General features: G+C 36.4%; 1 protein-coding gene across 1 annotated transcript in view; it reads right to left on the bottom strand.

The window, feature by feature from the left end:
- The window catches only part of LOC107843479 (E3 ubiquitin-protein ligase PRT6), a 32,536-nt gene extending 11,052 nt beyond the window's left edge, over nt 1–21,484 (bottom strand). Inside the window, exons 1-8 of the mRNA XM_047398659.1 lie at nt 21,006–21,484; nt 11,924–13,039; nt 8,391–9,595; nt 8,053–8,193; nt 6,386–6,629; nt 5,570–6,277; nt 1,078–1,278; nt 283–941 (exon numbers count right to left, since the gene is read on the bottom strand). Of these exons, the coding sequence (XP_047254615.1) occupies nt 283–941; nt 1,078–1,278; nt 5,570–6,277; nt 6,386–6,629; nt 8,053–8,193; nt 8,391–9,595; nt 11,924–13,039; nt 21,006–21,074 (4,343 nt within the window). The 5' untranslated portion in view covers nt 21,075–21,484. The remainder of the gene's footprint in view (nt 1–282; nt 942–1,077; nt 1,279–5,569; nt 6,278–6,385; nt 6,630–8,052; nt 8,194–8,390; nt 9,596–11,923; nt 13,040–21,005) is intronic.
- Between the last annotated feature and the right edge of the window lie 1,346 nt (nt 21,485–22,830).

The raw sequence follows: 22,830 nt of genomic DNA, 5'->3' as shown, positions 1-22,830 counted from the left end.
AAAACACAATAACACAGCCAAATAGGAAGTCTAATTCAAGAAACCTATTGAATCTTGAGAAGGAAATACTAGAATAAAGCATCTGACATGCTTGGTCAGTAAAAGGAAAACAACCCTATGAAACAGAAAGAGGGAATTACTACAAATCAGAAAAAATTGATCTTAGCTTAAGAAATATTCACTTCAATGGTCAAACAAGACAGTCTCGGAAGTACAAAGACAAAAAGAAAGAATTAAAACCAAAGCTATCAACACCCCCTCTTTTTGGTTAAGAATTACAACCTTTCCGTTAGCGAAGATAAATAGCGGTCAAGACATCCCTGATGCACAGCATGACCACACGATGAAAGATATATTCCATCACAATCTGATGGACTAAATTCATTGTATGTTGGAAGCAGCATACTTGACTCCAATTGTGCCTTGCGGCTATTCACTGATGCAGGACTACATTCTCTTGAAAGAGCAGAAATGTATCTTCCGAGCAGAAGTGACTCAGCACTCCCATCATTACTCAATGCTGAAAGTTTCTTATCATTTTTTAAAAGATCCCAGCCCCATGAATAAGCATCCACTTCATCCCGAATCAGCGAGTACATGTGTTCTTCTAGCATCTCGAAGGAAGAGGGTGTCTTTTTCTTTACAGTGACTGATGCGCAAGAAGGTTGAATGTTCTTCACTGAGGGGAATTTTGCCTTGATATATTCCAGAAATGCTTCCACTTCCTTAGGCTGTCCTTCTAAAGCAAACTCATTTACTTTATTTTGGATTAATTGCATTAACCAAGATGGTGAAATAGTTTCTGAACTTCTTGAGAGATTGCTCCTTTCAGATGAAATGTCAGTAACTTGTTTGGCACAAGACATGGGCTCTTTCCCAGGGCGGCGAGTTTGTTCCCATGAAGGAGGACCTCTGTTGGTGAAACTGAGAAGCCTGGATTTCTTATCTCAGGAATCAAGATGAAAAAAGTGTTATTCCACTTTATCAGGGGATAACTAAAGTTCAATAATCAGATAAATCACCAGTCATATCCAAGAAGAAGAAAATGATAGAAACACACAAAATAGAGCCACATACCTGAAGAAGAATTAGGTAAGATAACGGGCTTTTAGAATTTGGATCATGGCAAAGAGAGCATATAACAGGAGTAGAATCTTCAGATCTAATTCTACCATCTGAATTGCATAACTCTTCGCCATGTTTAGAATCATCTGCAGCAACATCTTGTGTGGAACCAATACTTGCTAAAAACTTGGATTGCTGGACCCTCATCTTCTCCTGTAAAGCAGACATGTAGTACATAGAGGAAGTGAGAGAGTCAAACAAGATTATCCCGGTGTTATTACCTGAAACAGAAGGATAATATTTTCTCTGGTTCTACTATGCTATGGCGACACAGCAAAATGGAAGCAGAATTATATTTTCTCTGGCTCTACTATGCTATGTCTTTTCATCTTTTCCGTTGCTTTATTTCGGATTTTATTAGTATCTCATGTCGTGAGCTGGGGTCTATCTGAAACAGCCTCTCTACCTCATCGGAGGTAGTGGTATGGACTGCGTACATCTTACCTTCCCCAGACCCCACTATGTGGGAATACACTGGGTTTGTTGTTGTTGTTGTTGGCTCTACTATGCTATGGCAACACAGCCCAACGGAAGCATATATTATAATGACAATGAAACAAGTAACATTCTAAATCTATGATATGGAATTTTCTAAATTTATGTTTCTAATTATAGAGGGAAAAGCAGGCCTGCTTCAACTTTAGGGAGAAAATTACATTGCAAACATCATTTCTTTTAGCACCGAAAAGCTTTTGTATGAGGCCAGATGCACTTGCACATGTTAGTCACCATATTTGGCAAGTTGTAGGTTCAAACAGGTACCCAACTGTCTTCCTTTATCTGGAACAATATTTTCTTCTTCTTCTTTATTGATGTTAAGAATGGATCTTGGGCCTAACTCAACCCCAAAAGTTAGCTCATAAGGGGAGAATTCCAAGTCCATATAAGGAGACCAAGTGCCCATCCTTTTTCCGATGCATAACTCTTAACACTTTTCTGATGCGGGACTCTTAACTGACAGTGGTATTTGGACTTCCCATGCGCACCTCAACTATTCCACTCTGCAATCCAATGCTTAGGTGCTTATCCGAAATAATACTTCCCATCTATGATATAAGCAATTTTCATCTCGAGAATTCCATGTTAGACTTATGACTAATGACTTATTCAAGATATCGCAGCGGAAGGTATTGTTCCAGCATTATCCTTAGCTGGTGTTTAAAGCAGCAAGTCATAGACACATTTATGCATTACACCTTTGCTAGGGAAACATGGAGCAGATTATTTGCAATCACTTTTTTAATAATACAGTTATACCTGTTTGCAATAAAAGAAGAATGTTTTCCACAGTTTGGGGAGTTTCTTTTAATTAAATTAAGTGGTTGTGATAATACAAGAAAGGTTGATAGGTTCAGAAACCTCCTTCTCTTGTATATATACCTTGATATATTGCATGATGAAGTTGTGTCTCCAACTTCACTGCAGCGGTGTAACTGGTGTGAGGTATGAGGCAGAAATTTTTTTTCACTAACCATGGTGTTTGAGCCAGATTGCACGCACCCCAACTAATTACACGGGTACATGTTTCCTGCCTCCCAACTAGTTCAGGTACCGGGTAACTTTGTCCACAAAGCTTGGAAAGCTGGGAAGAATCACCTAGTAACTTTTGCCTCCACTAGGATTTGAACTTGAGACTTCTTAGATTCCTTGTAAGAAGATAGAGGATGGAAAGGGCATCTGAGCATGACACATTGTAATTAGGGGTGACTTCCACAGCTAAGAAGAGGAGTCCAATGTATTCTCAATACCTAAATATGTTATCTTCTCAAAATGAACCTGAGATAGGCAGAATATAACATCTCCAATGTTTTCACCAACCCCACCCACCCACCCACCCACCCAAAAAAAAAAAAACACAATAGCTCAGTAAATACTTTAAGTAGGAACTTTTTCATCTAAACTAAGTTGTATTATTTTTCACTCGTCATTGTAATCACATTTGTTGAGACACAAAATATTTATATACTTATTCTAAGTTAAGAGTGCGGATAAATTTATTAATCAACTGATGAATTTTCAGCTTATCATTTACATGAAAATTAATATGCCTACAAGTCCAGGTAAGGCATAACAGAGTCAATAGACTCAAAGTTAACTCCACCAGCCAAAAATCAGTAATGGGCACAATAGAGAATATATTTATGTGATTGAAACAAACTAGAGGGGAGATTAATATTTCCCTACTATTTTCATTACAATAATATTACCCTTCTGTTACATAGAGAATTTTATACCAAGCATGGTCTTTTAACAATGCTGCTACTAGAAAAAAAAAAGGTTTTAACCAAGCATGTAGAACTACTATCAGATAATTGATGGTGAACCTTAAACACATGATTTTTGCTTACACTGGAACCGTGCAAAAATATTCTGTTAGAGAAGGCGAAATTAAAAAGTCCTCCATTTATATTTATGATTATGATAAGCATGCGAATAGCATGGGCTCAAACTTGGACTCCACTTTTATAAATAGATGGAGGACTTCCCTCCTATGTTAACTCTTCTAATCATTTATTGTTACATAAATTCTAATTATTTCCTTATTCTCTGTTCTTATACAGATAATGTTACCTTGAGGTTAAACCCCTAAGTCTTCAAAAGAAAAGTTCTTCCATATATGATTGCACTCCCTCGAGATCAGCATCTCTTCTCTCATATTCACGTGGGCTTCTAATCCATAAGGATTCCCCCAATCTGAGTTAGAGCATACTAAGTAGCCATTTGGACATGCAATTTCATCTCGTTATTTGAAATCATGAAATCATGAGATGAAATCAGTGTTCGGACATGTGATTGACGCTAATTTCATACCACGACTTCATATCATGAGATGAAATCTCATTCTCCAAAAAGCTTGATTTTGATTTTACAAAATACAAAATTGACCCACAAGTTTATATTTTGTTAAAAAAAAATCCACCATTCATTTCATATGTAAATAAAATTTATAGTTCATATTCTTACTCTTTAAACCATTTAGGGGTCGTTTGTTAGAGTGTATAAGAATAATGCAAAATATAATGTATTAGTAATGCAAGTATAAGTTATGCTTGCATTGGTCATGCTAAGATTATTTGTTATGCAACGTTCGGTTTGGTGTGTTCAAAATACTTGCATTGTATATTTTAAAATAAAAAATATTATTTACAAAAATACCCTCAACAAATATAATGAAAATGATGTGGAAAAGGCTTTGAGGGGCTATTGTGTCTTTACCCATGCTAATGTATGCATTAAAGTCCATTCATTGCGTTACTAATACCAACGACTTTTCATGTATTCATTATGCATAGCATAAAACACAATAGAGCATATAAATAATGCTATACATAGGTTGAAAAGTGTACCAAACAAGGTTATTAGTAATTCACAGAGATAATGCATGCATTATTTTTTCTAATGCATCCTACCAAACGACCCCTTATATCTCATATTAACAATTACTCTCACCAACTTAAAATTTATTATTACTTCAAAGCAACTCCTACTTCACCATTTATTATTCACCAAATTTATTACTACTTCATTCAATCCAACGCTTAATATGAAAGGAGTCATGCAATATTCACGGTATATGAACATTAAGATATAGTTACTAATGATATTGACCAACAAACGGCTCAAAGTAACCATGTTGGTTCGTCTTCTTTGTCATTTGATCAAGAAATGTAAGCTCAATGTGAGGAGATCGTCCGTACTATGTGGGAGGATTATATTAAAGAGTAATACACTACAACTCATGTTCAATTTTACTTTTTTATTGAACCACGTTTGATCTATAAATATTGTATTTTTTTAGAATAGTTTTGTGATAAGAGTATTAAACTTTTGTTATAAGCATTTGCTTATTTGGAAAGATTGAACAAAGAATCGGGGCAATGTTAATAGTCTTCACAACTTATAGGGTTTTTATATTTATGAGAAGACATACAATATAAAAAGTCCCAATTGCATGTCTAAACAAAATTTCAACGTCTTCTCGTGATTTCAAATCATGATTTCAAATCGTGATTTCATCTTACATGGCCAAGTAGGCCCTAAATTTATGTTTCAAAATTACATGCTTACAGATTTTACATATAGAGAATGCCAAAACCAGTATGCCGGATAAGGATAATTGATTTTTTTATTTGGTACAAACACCCACCCTAAACCCTCTAACTAGAAATCCAACGGTTGCATCTATCCCATTTTGTGCCTTTGGTGACTTGAACCACAACCCTTATAGTTAGATGTGAGTCTTTACCATTAGGCTATCCCTCTCTTGTTGTATGCCAAATAAGGAATTTCCACTTCTTAAATCTTGAGATATGTAGCTAACAGCCAAACACAACACAGTCGAAAAATGAACGTAAGGTTAATTGTCGAGAGAGTAAAAAACAGACTATCCACATTTAGCAAATCATTGAACAACAAATCATTAACTTCTCTTGAGTAATCTCACCAGTATAGCAGCTTGTCTCTCTCGAGCTTTAGCCTTATGCTTATCACTGTCTGAAACTGATATGAAGCTGTTTGTATCACCGCTTGGAAAGGATCGAGATAATTGATTGACCAAATCCGGAGCAAGGTCTTGCAGTTTTCTCATGCATTCAGGTTGTAGTTCAGCAAAGTTCTTCAGAAGATTTTCAACCAAAGATACGAGGTTAAGCATTCCAGTTTCCACAACGTAATTTTCTTTCTTGTGCTTTCTCATTAAGAAAACAAGAAGAGACAGCAAGCTCTGATCACCAAATTTACCCATTGATATTTCTTCACAAGCCAGTGCTAAAATTGGAATAGCATCACCCTTATAGAAACTATGTTCACTAGATTCCCTATGTGCATGACAAATATCCAATGCTAGTGACAGCAAATGCAGTGCTCTTAAAAGAACACCATCTGGAGCATGCGAAGCATTTGATGCATCAGAAAACACAGCATATGATACAACAGCACGTACAATTTGGAACACTGTACTACAGGTAGCTACTTCAGCTATATGACCAAGTGGTGGATAAATCTTGCTCCATCCCGGAAGCTGAGTGGTTAATGCTGATGCATTACAGAAACGCATATATCTTTCTTCAGCTACTTGCAAGTCCCTCGAATTCCAACGAGGATGGTACAGATCCAGTTCCTTCCAATGGGGCAACCGCAGTTTGTACATACCCTGTGATAGATAAGGAATTAGAAAACATCACTGGACAGAAAAATGATCAGATTGATTTCCCTTGGAAATGTACAAGGGTTAAAAATGAATCAAATGTCAGAAATAAACCTGATTAATGCCAGATGGATTTGAATATGTTGCTATTCTGTCCAAAATTTCCTGAAATTTATCGATCTTGGCTAGGTCACGAGGAAGAGACTTCACCAGCTGACTATGAGTGGCATCACTAATTGATAGTCTATATACTAATTCTCTTCGCAGACATTCACTCGAGGTTAGCCCACAAAACCGTCGTTCTTTTACTATTTGAATAATAAGAGTAAGCATCTCTTGAACTAAAGCTGGTTCGTACCTAGAAAGAATGACATATGGTATTAGACAAAGCAAGTAGCAGATGCATGGGATACATAACTGTGAGGTTCCAAAGCATCACATATTATCAAAACTGAACATATACAACAAGATACATTGTCAACCAAAAACATACAATGCTGATCTCTTGTGAATCAGATCTTTTAAGTCTAGCTAACCATAAGCATGCCAGCCAATTTCTGTGCACGCCAAGCAATAGCTCAATCGAAAGACTATCAATCAACTCAAAGGAAGTATATAGCAACTAAAAACCCCTATACAAACCCAAACTCCAGTTTTTCTTTTTAAGGCAACCAAAAAACACGCAGCAAACGATCATATGAGGAGTTCCTTTTTTTTAGTTACATCATCAAATTCATGTGAATGCTTAAGGATGACGCCATTTGTAGATGTTAAGCACATCCCTAATGTATTGTTTTCTAAACATGCATCATGATCTCTATAGGTAAGTTTTAGATATTTTCTAATAAAGTACGCAGAGTGTAAATAGTAGAGTAGGGATAACTATACATAGCATACGAGGTACATTACCATGCCCTGTTCCTTCATGTCTTACATTTTGGAATCATAGTATCAAGGTAAGGTTCAATGTCTACCTCCTCAGCCAACCCCCACCACACACACACAAACACTTAAACAGAGAATTTACTAATAAAAAGTATGTCCCTAGGACCTAGCTATTGTCCAATCTACCTTTTTATCTTATTTGTTTTAGGTTTCAGGATATCCAGATTGTGCAGACACCTCTGCTATAAAATAGGAGAATTTAACATCTTTGGCTCCAGTGGAACTATAAAACTTCAAATTTTAACAAGAGCAGTGTCACGACAACATCTTCTATCATTTCTTGGGTTATTTTCTGTTTGTTGTTGGAGAAGATTATTTTTAAAGTAACAACAAAAAAATACTAAAAGATTCTGGAAAGAACAAATGGAACTAAGTAATGTGTCCTGTAACTATTAATAGAAAAAGCATCAGAATAATGTATTCCCAAGAGAAAATCTATCATAAAAAATCAACATTTTTTACTTTCTCTTTTTTAAAATGGAATTTTGTGAGCAAAAATGTCAGGAAAGATGTAATTAATCAAGTATTTCTTTCTACAAGGATTCAACAACTGTTTAATATAGATAAACGTGTATATCAGTTAACAAGATTAATTGAAAAGGCCAATACTAATCACAAAAGATTACCTTTACACAATAAGTACAAATTATTGAGCACGATTATCTGACAATGACCAATAAGCGTCAAGATCATCCCTTATGTACTGATGGTATACTTTAATAGTACTTCATCAAATTAAAGAAAATAGTGTTCTATACTTAATCAGTAGAACCAAACACACAGCGGATAAAAATGGAAGTCATTGAGGAAAGTAAAAGGAAATGCGAGTCACATACTCACTAGGACGTTCAAGATTGAAGGATAGGTAATTTGATAGCTCAAAACGTTCTAAAATTCTACTAATATATAAATCAGCAGGAGCTAGTGCAGCACAGCATTGCAGCAGAAAGAGGTCAAGTTCCAAACACTGCTCAGACCTACACAAAAAAATTGAAAGATCTAAGAAACAACAACAGACCCAATGTATTCCCACAAAGTGAGGTCTGGGGAGGGTAAAATTAATAGTAAGGAATCTTAAAAATTAAATCTCAAATAGATTAACATAACAAAAGAAATTCCTTATTGTTCATCATAGGGCCATGTATAAAGATTGCACATTGAACTATTTACATACCAGCGGACAGAACGATAACACTCGCAGGATAATATAGCAGCATCACCATTCCTACGCCACATTCCAGCTTGAACCTGAGCACAAAACACCCTAACCCGAAGAGTATGCTCCATAATGAAGGCAGAAAAACCCTGTGGGTGATAGCCTCCCAGAATATGACCAAAAAAGTCATAATGGACAGAAGGTGACAAATTAGCAGAAGTAGCACCTTGTTCTGCAGTCTCCCCATAACATTTGCCTAGTGCCCTCTGTAAAACAAGTGAAAGTAATCGATGCAATGGAATGTGAACAGATATATCCTGTAAACTAACTTTATATACTATATCAGGCCAATCAGACAAACTCAGCAACCGCAGAGCATCTAATTCAGATGCATTATCTCCTTCCAGCATGCCGTCATCATGCCCACCAAGGCAAGCTGCTTCTTGGCCCGAACCTTGGCCAGAATCCAAGGTAGTACTACCATTCAGGGAAGGACAAGAATATTTTTCATTATAACCTTCAGCAGAAGTCGAGAGTCTAATGTCATTTGAAGGAGGACTCTGAGGTTTAAAAATTTCTCTGCCTCTTCTAATCTTTGAAAGTGTTCTTTTCAATGCAGAGAATTTATTGACAGGACTGGAACTTTTTTTCGGACATAATATGTGAAGGAGAGGACCCAAAGTGTTATCGGCTATCAGCCAATTTTCAATGGCCCTCAAACACTCGAATGTTAAACATAAAACAGATGATGATACTGGAAAACTATCATATTTTAATTCAGGAACCTTGGATGAATGTTCTAATGGACTCCTCCCAGCCACACTACATACAGAACTTTCCTGTGATAGCCTTCCAACTTTTGCATGTCTTTGGCTATCTTGGTCTTCAAAATTTTCTGTGTGTGTGTTGAAGAAAGAATCATCAGCATCTTCTGTATTACTCATAGAGAAAGCACCACCAACCAAAAGACAGTGAATATTTGCAACACAATGACCCAAAACAAAAGCCAAATGCATATTCTCATTCTCTTCTTCTACATGAATGCCAGTTTCTCTTTTTTGTGGGTTCATTCCTTGCACGAAAGCCAATAGTTTCATCCATGTTCTCAATATATCTCGCCGATCATGAGTCACATATCTAGGTACAAGAGAATGACTCATGACAAATCGAATATCTTCAACCACACGGAGAGTTGTTTCATACAAATCTGCCCATTTCATGACCTGAATAACCAAGCATTGTCAGCAAACCAATGACTGGCAATTCAGAGCTATGGTAATACCACTAACAATAAAAGTGAACTGACGAGACCACAAAAGTCAGGTAGAACAAGCAGAAAATAAAACAAGACCGGTTATGTCGCATCTAGATTTTGATGCGGAATCACCTGCTCTTGCCCAAGTAAAATTTTCCCATGTCAAAGGAAGATCAATAAGACACTTGTCGTCAACAAAGTCCGAGAATTCCTCCATCGCCCTAGAGATCACCCTACAGTCTACCCGCTCCTCGGGAAATCTTTGTGTTAAAATCCCTTCCCAACACTCTAGGACCTCCCATCCTGCAATAATAGTGGACATCTCTTCCCAAACCCCCACTTATACCCACTACCCACTGTTTTTACCCAAACTGCTATCATGAACTCCCCCTTACAAACCTCCAATTCTTTATCATCCCATAAAACTATGATATCCCCTGCATTCCCTAACGCTAGAACCCAATCGTATCTCACCCATCTAACCCACCCCCAAACACACACAATAAAAAGGACTCCTCACCGCTGCATCTGGCATCTCCTCCATTTTAGTCTCTTTAAGGCAAAAGGGATCCGCACCCCATTCCCTGACTCCCAAGAGAGCTTCCCTTACACATGAAGTGCTACCGAAGAAAGGAAAGTAATTAGTGTCAAGGTGTGTTCTCTGTAACTAAACAGACGAAACAAACAAGCATTTGTTCCTCCATGTAGCTTCACTCCAACTGTTGACACTTTTCTTCACCCTCACCAACACTATGTGAATCATGCCTTTAACACACAACTGATTTGCTAAGTTGCTGAGTTAGAAGTAAGGGTGGCAACGGAACCGGAATTTTCCGTTCCGGTTACGCCGGTTCCAGTAACGTTCCGGTGCCACACAACGGTACCGGTTGCAACCGGTATACCCGTACCCAATGGTCCGGTATCCGGTACCGGTGCGGACCGTGACTTTTTTCCGGTAGTTCCGGTTCCGGTTTACCGGATCCGGTCCGGCGTCTGATTATTTTTTTTTAAACTTAATATAAATATTTTTTTTAAAACTTAATATAAATATAATTTGACTTATTAAGCTTATTACAAATATTATATTAACTTAAACTTAAAAGATATATTTTTTAAGTTTCAGATATATTAAAAAATGTTACATAATTTAAATGAAAAAAAAAGTGAAGTTCGTCTTTCCGGTGTAGATCAGGTTGCCGGCCCGTTCCGGCCCGGTTCCACACCGGGTAACCAATGGACCGGTGCGGAACAGCCAAAAAATCCGGTAGTCCAGTTCCGGTAGTACAGGCTCCAGCAAAAAACTCCGGTAAGGCTGTGCCGGTACCGGTTCCGGTCCGTTACCACTCTTAGTTAGAAGGTGAGGAAGTAAAAGCCAAAAGATATGGTGGAGGATTATACCTTCTTGCATCTGGTGGGCAGTATGAAAGGAGAAATGTCAGATGCTTTGTATGCTTTGATAGCAGATTCAATTCCATTTTTAAAAAAAATTAAATGAAATTGTACTGTATTTTTTTTGGGTGCAAACAACAGTGTACAAAGGATATAGATCAACTTGCAGATTCTTTAGGAACTTTGCAACTTTTTGGAGATTGCCAGCATGTAAGGATAACAATGAGAAATAAGAAACGAGTACTTCATTTTTAGCTTTTACATTTGACATAATTAATACCCTTAATCTATCAATGCATAGGAAAAGTCAGAGCAGTTATGTGGAGACTATCAGAAAAAGTCTACACCAAATATACAAAATCTTGCAGAAGAATCATAAGCTATTTAGTAACATAAGCTACAGGGCAGCCCGGTGCCCTAAGATCCCGTTATGTAAGGGTCCAGGAAAAGACCAGACCTTATTGGATATACTGTGTGCAGCCTTGCCTTGCGTATTTGCAAGAGGATTTTTCCACAGCCTGTAGCATGACCTTCTGGTCAAACAACAGCAATTCTTACTATTGCACCGAGGTTCCCCGTCTTAGTACATAAGCTACACACAGAAATTTTAGACATGTCTAAACATAGAAGGGAAAAGGGCTAAAAAAAAAAAACTATTACAACTTAAAAAAAGGGCAGCCCGGTGCACTAAAGCTACCGCTATGCGCGGTGTCCGGGGAAGGGCCCCACCACGAGGGTGTATCGTACGCAGCCTTACGTTGCATTTCTGCAACTACTTATCGGGAAAAAAACAAGTACATAGATAAGCTAATATCAGAACACATTTCGCACAACAATATAATGCTTCTTGGTTTAATATAAATATCCAGACGATGCTTATCGATAAATCAAAGGCCTACAGCATTACCTGCAATTTACCATCTTCTCCAGCGCAAGACACAAATATGTCCTCTAAACATCCCAACAGCATGGGCAGAAGATTCATTTCCTTCACAAGACGTAGGGTCAAAGTAGGCACCGTAAATATCTGCACTGAGAATGTTGATAGCAGTGGATAATTGTTGAAAACTCTATCATTGCCTTTCTTTACTGCCTCGTTCACAACAGTTGGGTAATAGCTCAGAAATACTTTTGCAAATTCATATTTAAATTGAGGTTCGCCCAACAATTTCAACAGTAATTCATGAATCTTCTTAACATTTTCTTCAGAGATCATGAACTTCTCTGCCCGCACAAGAATATCTAGTAACCCTGCAGATGAAGATACTCTCCTAGAGATAAAACTAAGCAAACTTTCACTGTGCTTGCAGAACTTCAATAGCATCTCCACCACTGCAGATGTTAACTCATCTATAACCTGTTTGAGCTCAGCAGCATGATCATTTCCTCTTGCATTTTTCCCAGAGATGCTTTCCGGAAATAGAAGCTTTTTTCTCCAACAAGACAGTAATAAATCCAGTACAGGCCCCATTGAGTTTGCAAACTCCTCTGGAAGAGGTTGAATCTGCTCAGCACCTTTGTGCCTGGAACAAAACCCTTCACGTTTCCAAGCAGTAACATCTCCACAATCACAGCAACCACCACCTGTATAAATGATAGAGTAATCGTGGTCCTTGTGGTTCCCATTCTGGAAACATGGAACACATATTGCACATGTGGGATCATGCTCACATGTACGACAGCGATACGCAATGTCATTGTTACCCCAAACGGCTCCACAAACACCACGCTGACCAGTATCTGCCAGTTGCTCCAGAGCTCTACTTGGTTCACCGTCAAACATCAACCACTGTATCCAATCCATACTTTCTTGGAATAAATCTTTAACATTATCGCTTGAACTGACCGTGGATTTGGGAGACTCTATTTGCTGTTCCGTAATAACCTCCATTGCCTCCTCATTAGTAGGAAGAAGTGCAGAGACTAACTCTCCCATCTGCGATTTATTATTCTTCACGTAAGCAACTAAACCAGGCTGTAGCTGTTCCAAATTCTCAGCAGGAACTCCAAGACTGTCAAGCCTCTGACAAGAGAACAAGGAATGACATGTCAAGATCCACCCGTAAGAATGAATTCCCTCTTCTTAAACAAAGATTAAATAAGGGGAGTGATATAAATGTCAAGAAGGGATCAGATCTGTTTTTCTTCTCTGCTTCTCACAGTTCACTTGTCCTATTTATTGATATTCCCACACTGTGTGATAACTAGAAAATGGCAGAATTTACTATTGGAAATCAGGGCAATGCAAGATACCCCATCATTTTGATGATTTTCATTTTAATCACGACAGCTAAAACATACAATAACTAGTCAACTAGGTTAATAGAATCAGACCAACAAACCCTCCCACCCCAAACAAAAAGAAAGAAAGGAAAACAGAATATTCGGGCAGACTATCGAAGGGGCATTCAAAGAAAGGAAAACAGAATATTCAGGCAGACGATCAAAGGAGCATTCTGCACAGTTCTATGAATGGGAAGAGGGTGCATAGTACTTGCCCACAAAAATCACGAGAGTCATAGGGAAGCATTTGCACTTTGTACCAACATTAGTGTTTCAAGAGCCAAATTTCGAAAGATACACAACATATGTTCAAGCTATTTTTCCTAAATATATAATCTAATAAGAACTAAGCACTATTGGAATGAAATGAGAATAGAGCGGAACAAATATAGAGGATTCATCCCGCCAAACCTAACTAGTTTGGGGTAGCAGCATAGTTGCTTGATTAATTGATATCGGCTAACAAGAAGGCCACACAGATTAAGAGAGCAACAGTACTATAGTAATAAAACGTGTAGACCATCATTACATCTCTGGGTCAATGAGTTCTCAATATATAAAGGCACAAAAGAGAAAGAGATGGGGAAGAAAGCTGCAAATCCTGTAATTATGTCTATGTTCCTTATCCTTGAAACTTCTAATCCGGCCTGATGCCACCTGAAAGGATCGTGCATCAGCAAAGGTGTTCCTTCTTATTTGCCTCTGACCACTACTGACCTCATTACAAGTTGATCCATTTTATGAGCCCAAGAATTTTGAAACATTACAAAATCTGTTCTAAGCCTCACTGTATTACCATTTACATAACATCTTAGATAGTGAAAATGGAGCCATGCAATTTTTTTTACCACCAAAATCATTCTTCTATATCAATCATCAAATATTGGATATGCTTCTCCCATTTTCACCTGCAGAACCTTACCTTAATTGTCATACCACTCAACATTATGAATGTTCCACCACCCATTGATGAGCTTATCCTCCTAAATCAGCTTCCGTTGTAATAACTAGTGCACTTGAAGACCATTATCACAGAACTATTGTACGGCAAACATCTTGAGGTCTCCAAGTAGCCTCAAAGGCTCGCAGACTCTTTCAAAAATAGCCTCTCTACCTCCCGAGGTAATGGTAAGGTCTGCGTGCACTTACCCTCCCCAATCCTCACTTGTGAGATTCTACTAGGCATCTTGTTGTTGCTGTACCATCACCACCCCCATCCCCAAGTTAACACTCTTCTTTTTAGCTACCTAAAATCCTGTCCATGTAGCCATACTTCAACTTCCAAAATACAAAACTACTGTACATTCTCAATCATAGGATTAATAGTAAATCAGCTTCAGCCAGATAAGCTCCATTGGTAATGACCAATTACACAAATGTGATTACCTTCAAAGTTCTCACTCATCACCAGTTCTTGGATCTTCCATTCAGCAACTTAAAACTAGGATTAAGAAAAAATTACTTCTAGCATAGATAGGGTCCTCTAAGTAGCATAATGATATTGCAACGCCAATTCCCTCTTCTTACAGACAAATAAGCACGGTTCAGACTCTTAATGGGCTGTTTGGTATGGGGATAGGATAGACAAAGTTATTCTATGAAATGTGATATCCCATGGGATTAATTATCCCATCATTGTAGTACAAATGGTGGGACAAATAATCCCAGGGACTAATTTATAAACCTAACCAAACGCAGGTAAGAATAATCATGCATTTTATCCCTGAATTATTATCCCTTACCCACATACCAAACTACCCCTAAGTAACATAAAATAGCATATGCAAATGTCTTAAACATATGCCCCTCAGCAATTATTATTGATTTTCTTCTCCATTTAAGAGAAATGAACAATTCTGCTAAACATTTCAACAATACGTGTGAATTTACTGAGAAATACGAAAAAGAGAGACAAAGCTAGCGTTTCACCATAGATTTTGGAAGAAGTTTTTGAAAATATATTATTTGTTTGGCCATGAAATTTCAAATCTGATCTTCAAATAATTTTAAGTCCTCGAGAAATTTCAAATCTGATCTTCAAATAATTTTAAGTCCTCAAAACTCAGATGGAAACTTCCATTCTCATAACTTCAAATTTTTTTCAGTAAAATGCATGTTTGACAAAACTTCAAACTCCAAAAATCTCCGTCCCTCAGACTCTTCAAAAAAGCCAACTAGGTGTATCGGATTCTCCAAAAGTAGTGAAACTTTTGGAGAATCCGACACGGTTGCGGCATTGAAAGTGAAGTGTCCACGCAACTTAACCAAAAATCTAACTTCAAAAACTCAAATTTCAATCTTCAACTTCAAAAATCTATGGCCAAACGAAGCTTTACACCATCACAATATCCCCACCCCCTACCCCATTCCATTGTCTTACTGCGGAACCTAATTCCAAATAAACGAAGAAAAAAAAAGAACAAATATAGAATCACAATATGAATCTTATAGTAGCTTCAAGCATGAAATACAAAATCTAAATCCAAAAAAAAGGATCATTTGGATTTGTCCAACATTAAAAGAACCAAATTTTTCAATAAAAAGAATCAAACTGCTAGTTAGGGGTGTACAAACCGAACCGAACTGATGAATCAAACCAAACCGAGGAAAAAAACCGACTTATGGTTTGGTTTGATTGGTTTGGTGTTCAAAACAAAAAACGATCATTCTTGGTTTGGTTTGGTATTAGCAAAAATAAAATCAAACCGAACCTAAACCGAACCGACATAATACATATATAATTTTAATTTTTTTATACGTAAAAAAATATATTACTTATAATCTACTTTCTAATTACTTTTATAACTTTTTTATATTCAGAAAATAGATATATACTCTTGGGCCTTTAGTTATAATATTTAGGGAAAAGGACATAAACTGACCATTTTAAAAAAAAATGGCCCACACTATGAAAATATGGACAATTGGAATCAATCGGCCTAATTTATTTCCTTTTTTTAGCCACTTGGCCCAAAACCACTCTCCTTACACAATTAAGGAAATTAAATGCTCTTTATAGTTGTTACTCTTAAATCACTTTTCTTTTCTAAATATACTTTCTCAAATCTTCTTTTTTTTTTCTCCTCTATTATGCATCAATCAATCTACTGTATTTTATGATCAATATCAAAAATTGATTTGTTGTTTCTTGCATTGGAGCATTGAAAACTATGGACATGAAGCAAAAAATAGAAAATAAAGGAAAGTTAAAATTAACGGGTAAAGCGGTCAATTTTGACCTCAAATTTGTTGTTAATGATGATTATTTTACAGAATCATTACATACAGGTTTGTACTTGAAGCAATGTCATAGTTCTTTAAACTTGAAGAAGAAAAAAATAAAATAATGAGGTCCCAAGGTAAGAGAAAAGTCATGTCTTGGTCCATGTGCTTCTCAGAGGTTGATTCAATCACGATGAGTCGGAGATGTTCTTCTTAGAGGCTGACTCAATCACGGTGAGTCGAAGATGTTTTGATGCATGTAAAGATATAAAAAAAAAAAAAATATGCCAATAGATACTCTTTTATACCAGATTGATACACATTTTTTAAAAGAGAGAAGGGAAACCTTTGCATGCACATACAGTCTCTATACCCAATTAATACTCTTTTATACCAGTTTGATACACTTTTATACCACATTGATACACTTTTTAAAAAAAAAAAAGAAGGGGAACCTATGAATGCATATACAGTCTTTATGCCCATTTAATACATTTTTATGTCACATTGATATATTTTTATACTACATTGATATACTTTTTAAAAAAGGGAGAAGGAATTCTTTGCATGCACATCCAATTCCTATACTCAGTTGATACTCTTTTATACCACATTGATACACTTAAATTCAACATCAGATATCCACTGACCTCCGTATTTTATCATTATTGAAATTAAAACTGAAGTTGAAGCCATTATTTTGTATCAATTTTGAGCAAATTTACAATGAGAAAAAATTATAGGAAGCTAATTGAATGCAAATTTTTGGAGATTTTTATACAAAATTTATGGAATAAGAAAAATTAATTGAAGTAACGAAAAAGGTAAAAGAATGGAGGTTTGGGAGTTTGAATGGAAAGGAAACTGTGAATGAAAAGGAAAGAAAGAAAAACAAAGTTACTTTAACGACATTTTCGATTATGTTTAAGCGTATGACAGTGAAGGTTAGCTAGTGAAATTAGTTTGTGGCTATTTATAGGGTATTTAATTTTGAGTGCTATTTTTATGATATTATCTTAGTTTTAGGTGTTATTGTTGTCCTTTTCCCTAATATTTATCCATTAATAACAGATTAATATAAAACCCAATATTAATATAAAAACCTATAACTCTTCAATTGCTTCACTTTACATTTTACTACAGCTCACCGAGGACATGACCCTAGATAGGAAGGTCTGGAGGATGCGAATTAGGGCAGAGGACTAGGGCTAGTTTGAGTCGCTAGTGTAGGGAGTTACTTGGTGGGGTTTTTTTTCCTGTTAGGAGTCCGTGTTCCATGTGTTATTATGAATCTGTGTGCTTTCCTCTGTTTTATATTACTTATAGGTGCCGTATTTATGTTATGTAATCTTGTAACCTTGTGCTGTGCTTTACTATGTGTTTGTGTGGTATCTCGTGTCTTGAGCCGAGGGTCTTTCTACTTCTTCAGAGATAGAGGTATGGACTGCGTACATCTTACCCCCCAGACCCCACTAGGTGGAAATACACTGGGTTTGTTGTTGTTGTCGTCTCTTTTTTCTTGTGGAATTATGTTATAGTTAATTATTTTATGGAGTTAAATTTTTAATAAGTTGTCTCCAATTCTTCATTCTTCTTTATGCTCATATTTTATATGAAGGAAACTTTCAAACAAGCTATTGTTACTAGTGACTTACAAATTGAACCACTGAGTATCCACATAATATTACTTGAGAGATAGTAGTTTAAACGTCTTAGTAATTTGCCAACTTAATTTTAATTGGAACTACTCTATGACCATTGTTTGTTTTTTTTATCTTTTTAGTGAAAACATTTAATTTTTTCTTCAATCACATTATAATTGTAAAAAAACCGAGAAAAAAATCGAAAAACCAAAAAAAACAAAAAAAAATGATTAAAACCGAAATATAAAAACCGATTGTATATTGGTTTAATTTGGTTTATAGATTTAGAAAACCGACGTTGGTTTGGTTATATTTTAATGAAAAACCGAACCATCCCGACCTATGTACACTCCTACTGCTAGTCAATGTAGTGGTCAATCGTGAACTGAAAAGAGAACCTGAGATCTCAAGCACAGTTTAAAAAAAACATTAGATGATTTTTCCCATCTGTCTTAGACTCCTAGCTTCGGTGGACAGTATACCAAATATCTATTGTTGATGGGAGGTGGTATCCCGTGGATGTGGTGAAGGTGCGCCAAAAACCTAGCCTACACACCACGATTATTAAACAAATGTACTTGCAAACTAATACAAACACCATTTCTTATTGAAAAAGCCATTAGATGAATCTTCTTATATGTCCCAGCCTGGGTAAACAGCGTTAGCTAATATATGTCGTTGATGGGAGGTGGCAGGCTAAGTTGGATGGACTCGGGTGCAAGTATCCGAGACAGGTGCAGATCTGAGAGTCGGATTCGTCAAAATTTAAATTCTAAGATTCGGGGATGTGAATCCGATTATAAATACGGGTGCGGGGATTCGGCAAAAAAAATCAAATATTGTAAATATGGAGATATCTAAAAATCTACTATTGAACAAAAACAAGAAAACATCCTAACTTAAGACGTTAATTCAAAATTAATAGAACAAAAAATATTTCGATTTACTTTTCCCTATATGTCAAGGAAACTTTCCTCCTAAAATAATATTCTTTACTTTTCCTACTTTTAAAGTAATTTTTTAGTTACTTTTAAATTAGGAATAGTATTTTTTTATATGGAATAAAAAGTAAATTCTTTTTGATTAGGAGTAGTATTTAGAAAATCACAGTCGACATACGAACAGTCAACACCCCTGTTACCTATGTTGCTCGGACTCTTCAAAAATGTCATCGGGTGCATGTCGGATCCTTCAAAAGTAGTGCATTTTTGGAGGATCCGACAAGGATGCGGCAACATTTTTGGAGAGTCCGAGCAACTTAGGTCAACACCGATAACACTCAAAAAGGTAAATTCTTTTTTAATATAATTTATTCTAAAAAATATAATAATTAAAAATTACAAAGCGGAGTGTTGGCCAGTTAAGAACTCCCACATCCAAAAAATGAAGGTGGCAGAAATGCGGATGTTGCGCTGGATGTGTGGACTGACCCGAGGGGATAGAGTTCGGAATGAGACTATCCGGGAGAAGGTTGGTGTGACTTCAGTGGAGTGTAAGATGCGGGAAGCACGATTGAGATGGTTCGGACACGTGAAGAGGAGGGGCATGGATGCCCCGGTCCGTAGGTGTGAGAGGCTAGCGTTGGATGGTTTTAGACGGGGAAGGGGTAGACCGAAGAAGTACTGGGGTGAGGTGATTAGGCGGGACATGGAACAGTTACAGCTCACCGAGGACATGACCCTAGATAGGAAGGTCTGGAAGATGCGAATTACGGCAGAGGATTAGGGCCAGTTCGGGTTGCTAGTGTAGGGAATTAATTGGTGGGGGTGTATTCCTGTTAGGATTCCGTATTCAGTGTTTCGTGTTCCGTGTTCCATGTTTATTACGAATCTGTGTGCTTTCCTCTGCTTTATATTCCTGCATTCCTGCTTTACTCTGTTTTATATTCCTTATGGGTGCCGTATCTATGTTATGTCATCTGTTGCTGTGCTGTACTATGTGTTTGTGTGATATCTCGTGACTTGAGCCGGGGGTCTTTCGGAAACAGCCTTTCTACTTCATCAGAGGTAGAGGTATGGACTGCGTACATCTTACCCCCCAGACCCCACTAAGTGGGAATACACTGGGTTTGTTGTTGTTGTTGTTGTACAATTACTCAACACCACAATCAAGTGTCGACAGATCTGAGTATTGAATTCCGACGATGATAACCCTGCCTCCGACAACAACCCTTCCTCCTCCGACGACAACCCTTCCTCCGGTGACATCAATTACAATCGCGGGTTTTCTCCCTTCCGACAACGACAACAATTACAGTCGTCGGTTTCTCCCTTCCGACAACGAAACCTTCTTTTTGATCTTGGCCCGTGTCTCTAGATTCTCTTGACCGAATCAGAGACGAATCCCGCGTTGGGACGGGTTCGGCAGCAAAGCCGCCGAGTCCGAGCAACATAGGTGGCAGGTATCCCATGGATTAAGTCCAGGTGCATGAAATCCGACCCGGACACCACAATTATTTAAAAAATATACAAAAAAACACTGACACTGGGTGATTCTTCCCATATGTCCTAGCCTCGGTGGACAACATTACCTAATATCTGTTGTTGATAGGAGGTGGCACTTATCCCTTAGATTTAGTCAACATGCACGAAAGCTAACCCGGACACCATAATCATCAAAATAAAAAATGTACTTGCAAACTGATACAAACATCATTTCTTATGAAAAAAAAGCACTAGGTGATTCTTCCCATTTGTCCTAGCCTCGTTGGACAGCGTTACTTAATATTTGTTGCTGGTGGGAGGTGTCATCCGTAGATTTAATCAAGGTGCCCAAAAGAGCTAACTCAAATACCACGGTTATCAAAAAAAAAAAAAAAAAAAAAAAAAGAACAGGAATTACCTGAAGAATTCGGTCCATAGGAGTGGGGGTATATGACTCCGGCGGAGAGTCAATCTCCATTCGAAACATTAACCGAATCCAATCGGCGCAATTACAATTCACAATTCCAACAATTTCTACTAACACACGAATAGTACTCTTACACTTCCAATTAATTAGACTATCAATTGGAGTATATAAATATTGAAAACCCTAGCTGAATTGTAGTATATAGAATTTGGAGTTCAAAGAAAAGTTTTTTTTTTTTGACATGTAAAATTTTGGATTTTATAAGAGTTGAAATCTCTGGAACGATCTGTAATATAGTAATACTCACTCTTTAAAAAGAATATTATATTAATATAATTAACACAAAGATCCAACTATAATAACACAAAGATCCAAAAATTATTTTAGATTCAACTTTTATATAAAAAAATCCTTGGGTCCTTTTTTTTTTGTTGTTGCTGTTGTTTGTTTGGATAAAACTTAAAAGCCTCATTGCATACGTGTTTTAGTCTTGACTTTTTAGCCTTTCTCGAAGGCCACGACTGTGCAATTATGGGTGGGTATAAATCACCTAAAATTCAATTATTGGAATTTTCTTAAACTAGATCATTTAAAATTTAAAATCCAATAATTGGAATTGCATAGGATCGAATTTTAAAAGTTTAATATTTTTTTATTTTGACATAATATATAAATGTATTTTTTAATTTAAATTTAGCTGATATTTATATCTTGTAATTTTGATTATACATAAATAGATCTATCTGCTTGTTTGGATAAGGGTGTTCATATTTTTTCTTGGGCAAAGATCTGTTTAAAAAAATAAAAAATAAATAACTACTGCACCTACCAAGGTTCGAACACGAGTTTGTTGATGCAGAAATGCATACTCTTGACCACTAGACTATGCTTCTCTAGTTTGTCAAGAGTGTGCAACAACATGTATATAACCATAAATATTTATATTTAACCTATATACTCGAAAAAAAATTTCGACGAAGGGTGTTCATCTGACCACCCTTCGTCGGCTGTGGCTCCGCCACTGCCTATAGTTGGAGAGAATATATGTTAGCTGAGATCAAATTAAATGACACATTCATATATTATGCCATTCTTTTATTTCTATTTGTCTTTTTTTTATTTATAAAAGTCGATTTTATTGATATTAATAGGAGAAAATCTAAGTAGCTTAGTTAGGTTTCATCCATTCCTAATTTAGGTTGACCTCAAGCTCTTCCTCTTTTAAAAATAGAAAATATGAATTCATAGAAATCCAGCTCCAATAATTTACAATGAATAAGTTTTGACGAGTAGGGTTATTTATGAGTTAGGTTTAACATCACGTGGATAAAAAAAAAAAGGCAATATCAATATACCATCTAATTAGTTATAAGTATCGCATATTCCATCTATGTTTTCATTAAAATATAATGTTTTTAATCGTAAAGGAAATTAAAGTTGTGATTTAATGGGTGAAAGGAATATCGTCTCTAGAATCTTTACATAAATAGTCATATGATTTTGTTATTTGTTTTTTCTAGTCGATATACATAAATTATATATTGACTACAAGTTATATTAAAAATAAATTATACTACATATGTATTATTGTTGAATAAGTTTAGTTTAATCAGTGAGTGACTAATTATTTATAATATATTCTTTTATTTTTAATCCAAAATTCAACGTTAAAAAGTAATTGATATTCAATAAGTGAAAGACATTTCAACGGATCGAGAAGAAATTAAGAAAAAGAATAATCAACCCGAAGAGAGAGAGAGAATTATTTGGCAAGAAAATTGAATCATTGGTGTGAGGTCGGGGCGGCTCTACTTCA

This window comes from Capsicum annuum, chromosome 10 (assembly GCF_002878395.1).
Source record: "Capsicum annuum cultivar UCD-10X-F1 chromosome 10, UCD10Xv1.1, whole genome shotgun sequence".
In the NCBI taxonomy this organism is placed as follows: Eukaryota; Viridiplantae; Streptophyta; class Magnoliopsida; order Solanales; family Solanaceae; genus Capsicum; species Capsicum annuum.
This window is presented reverse-complemented; position numbering and strand designations above follow the sequence as displayed.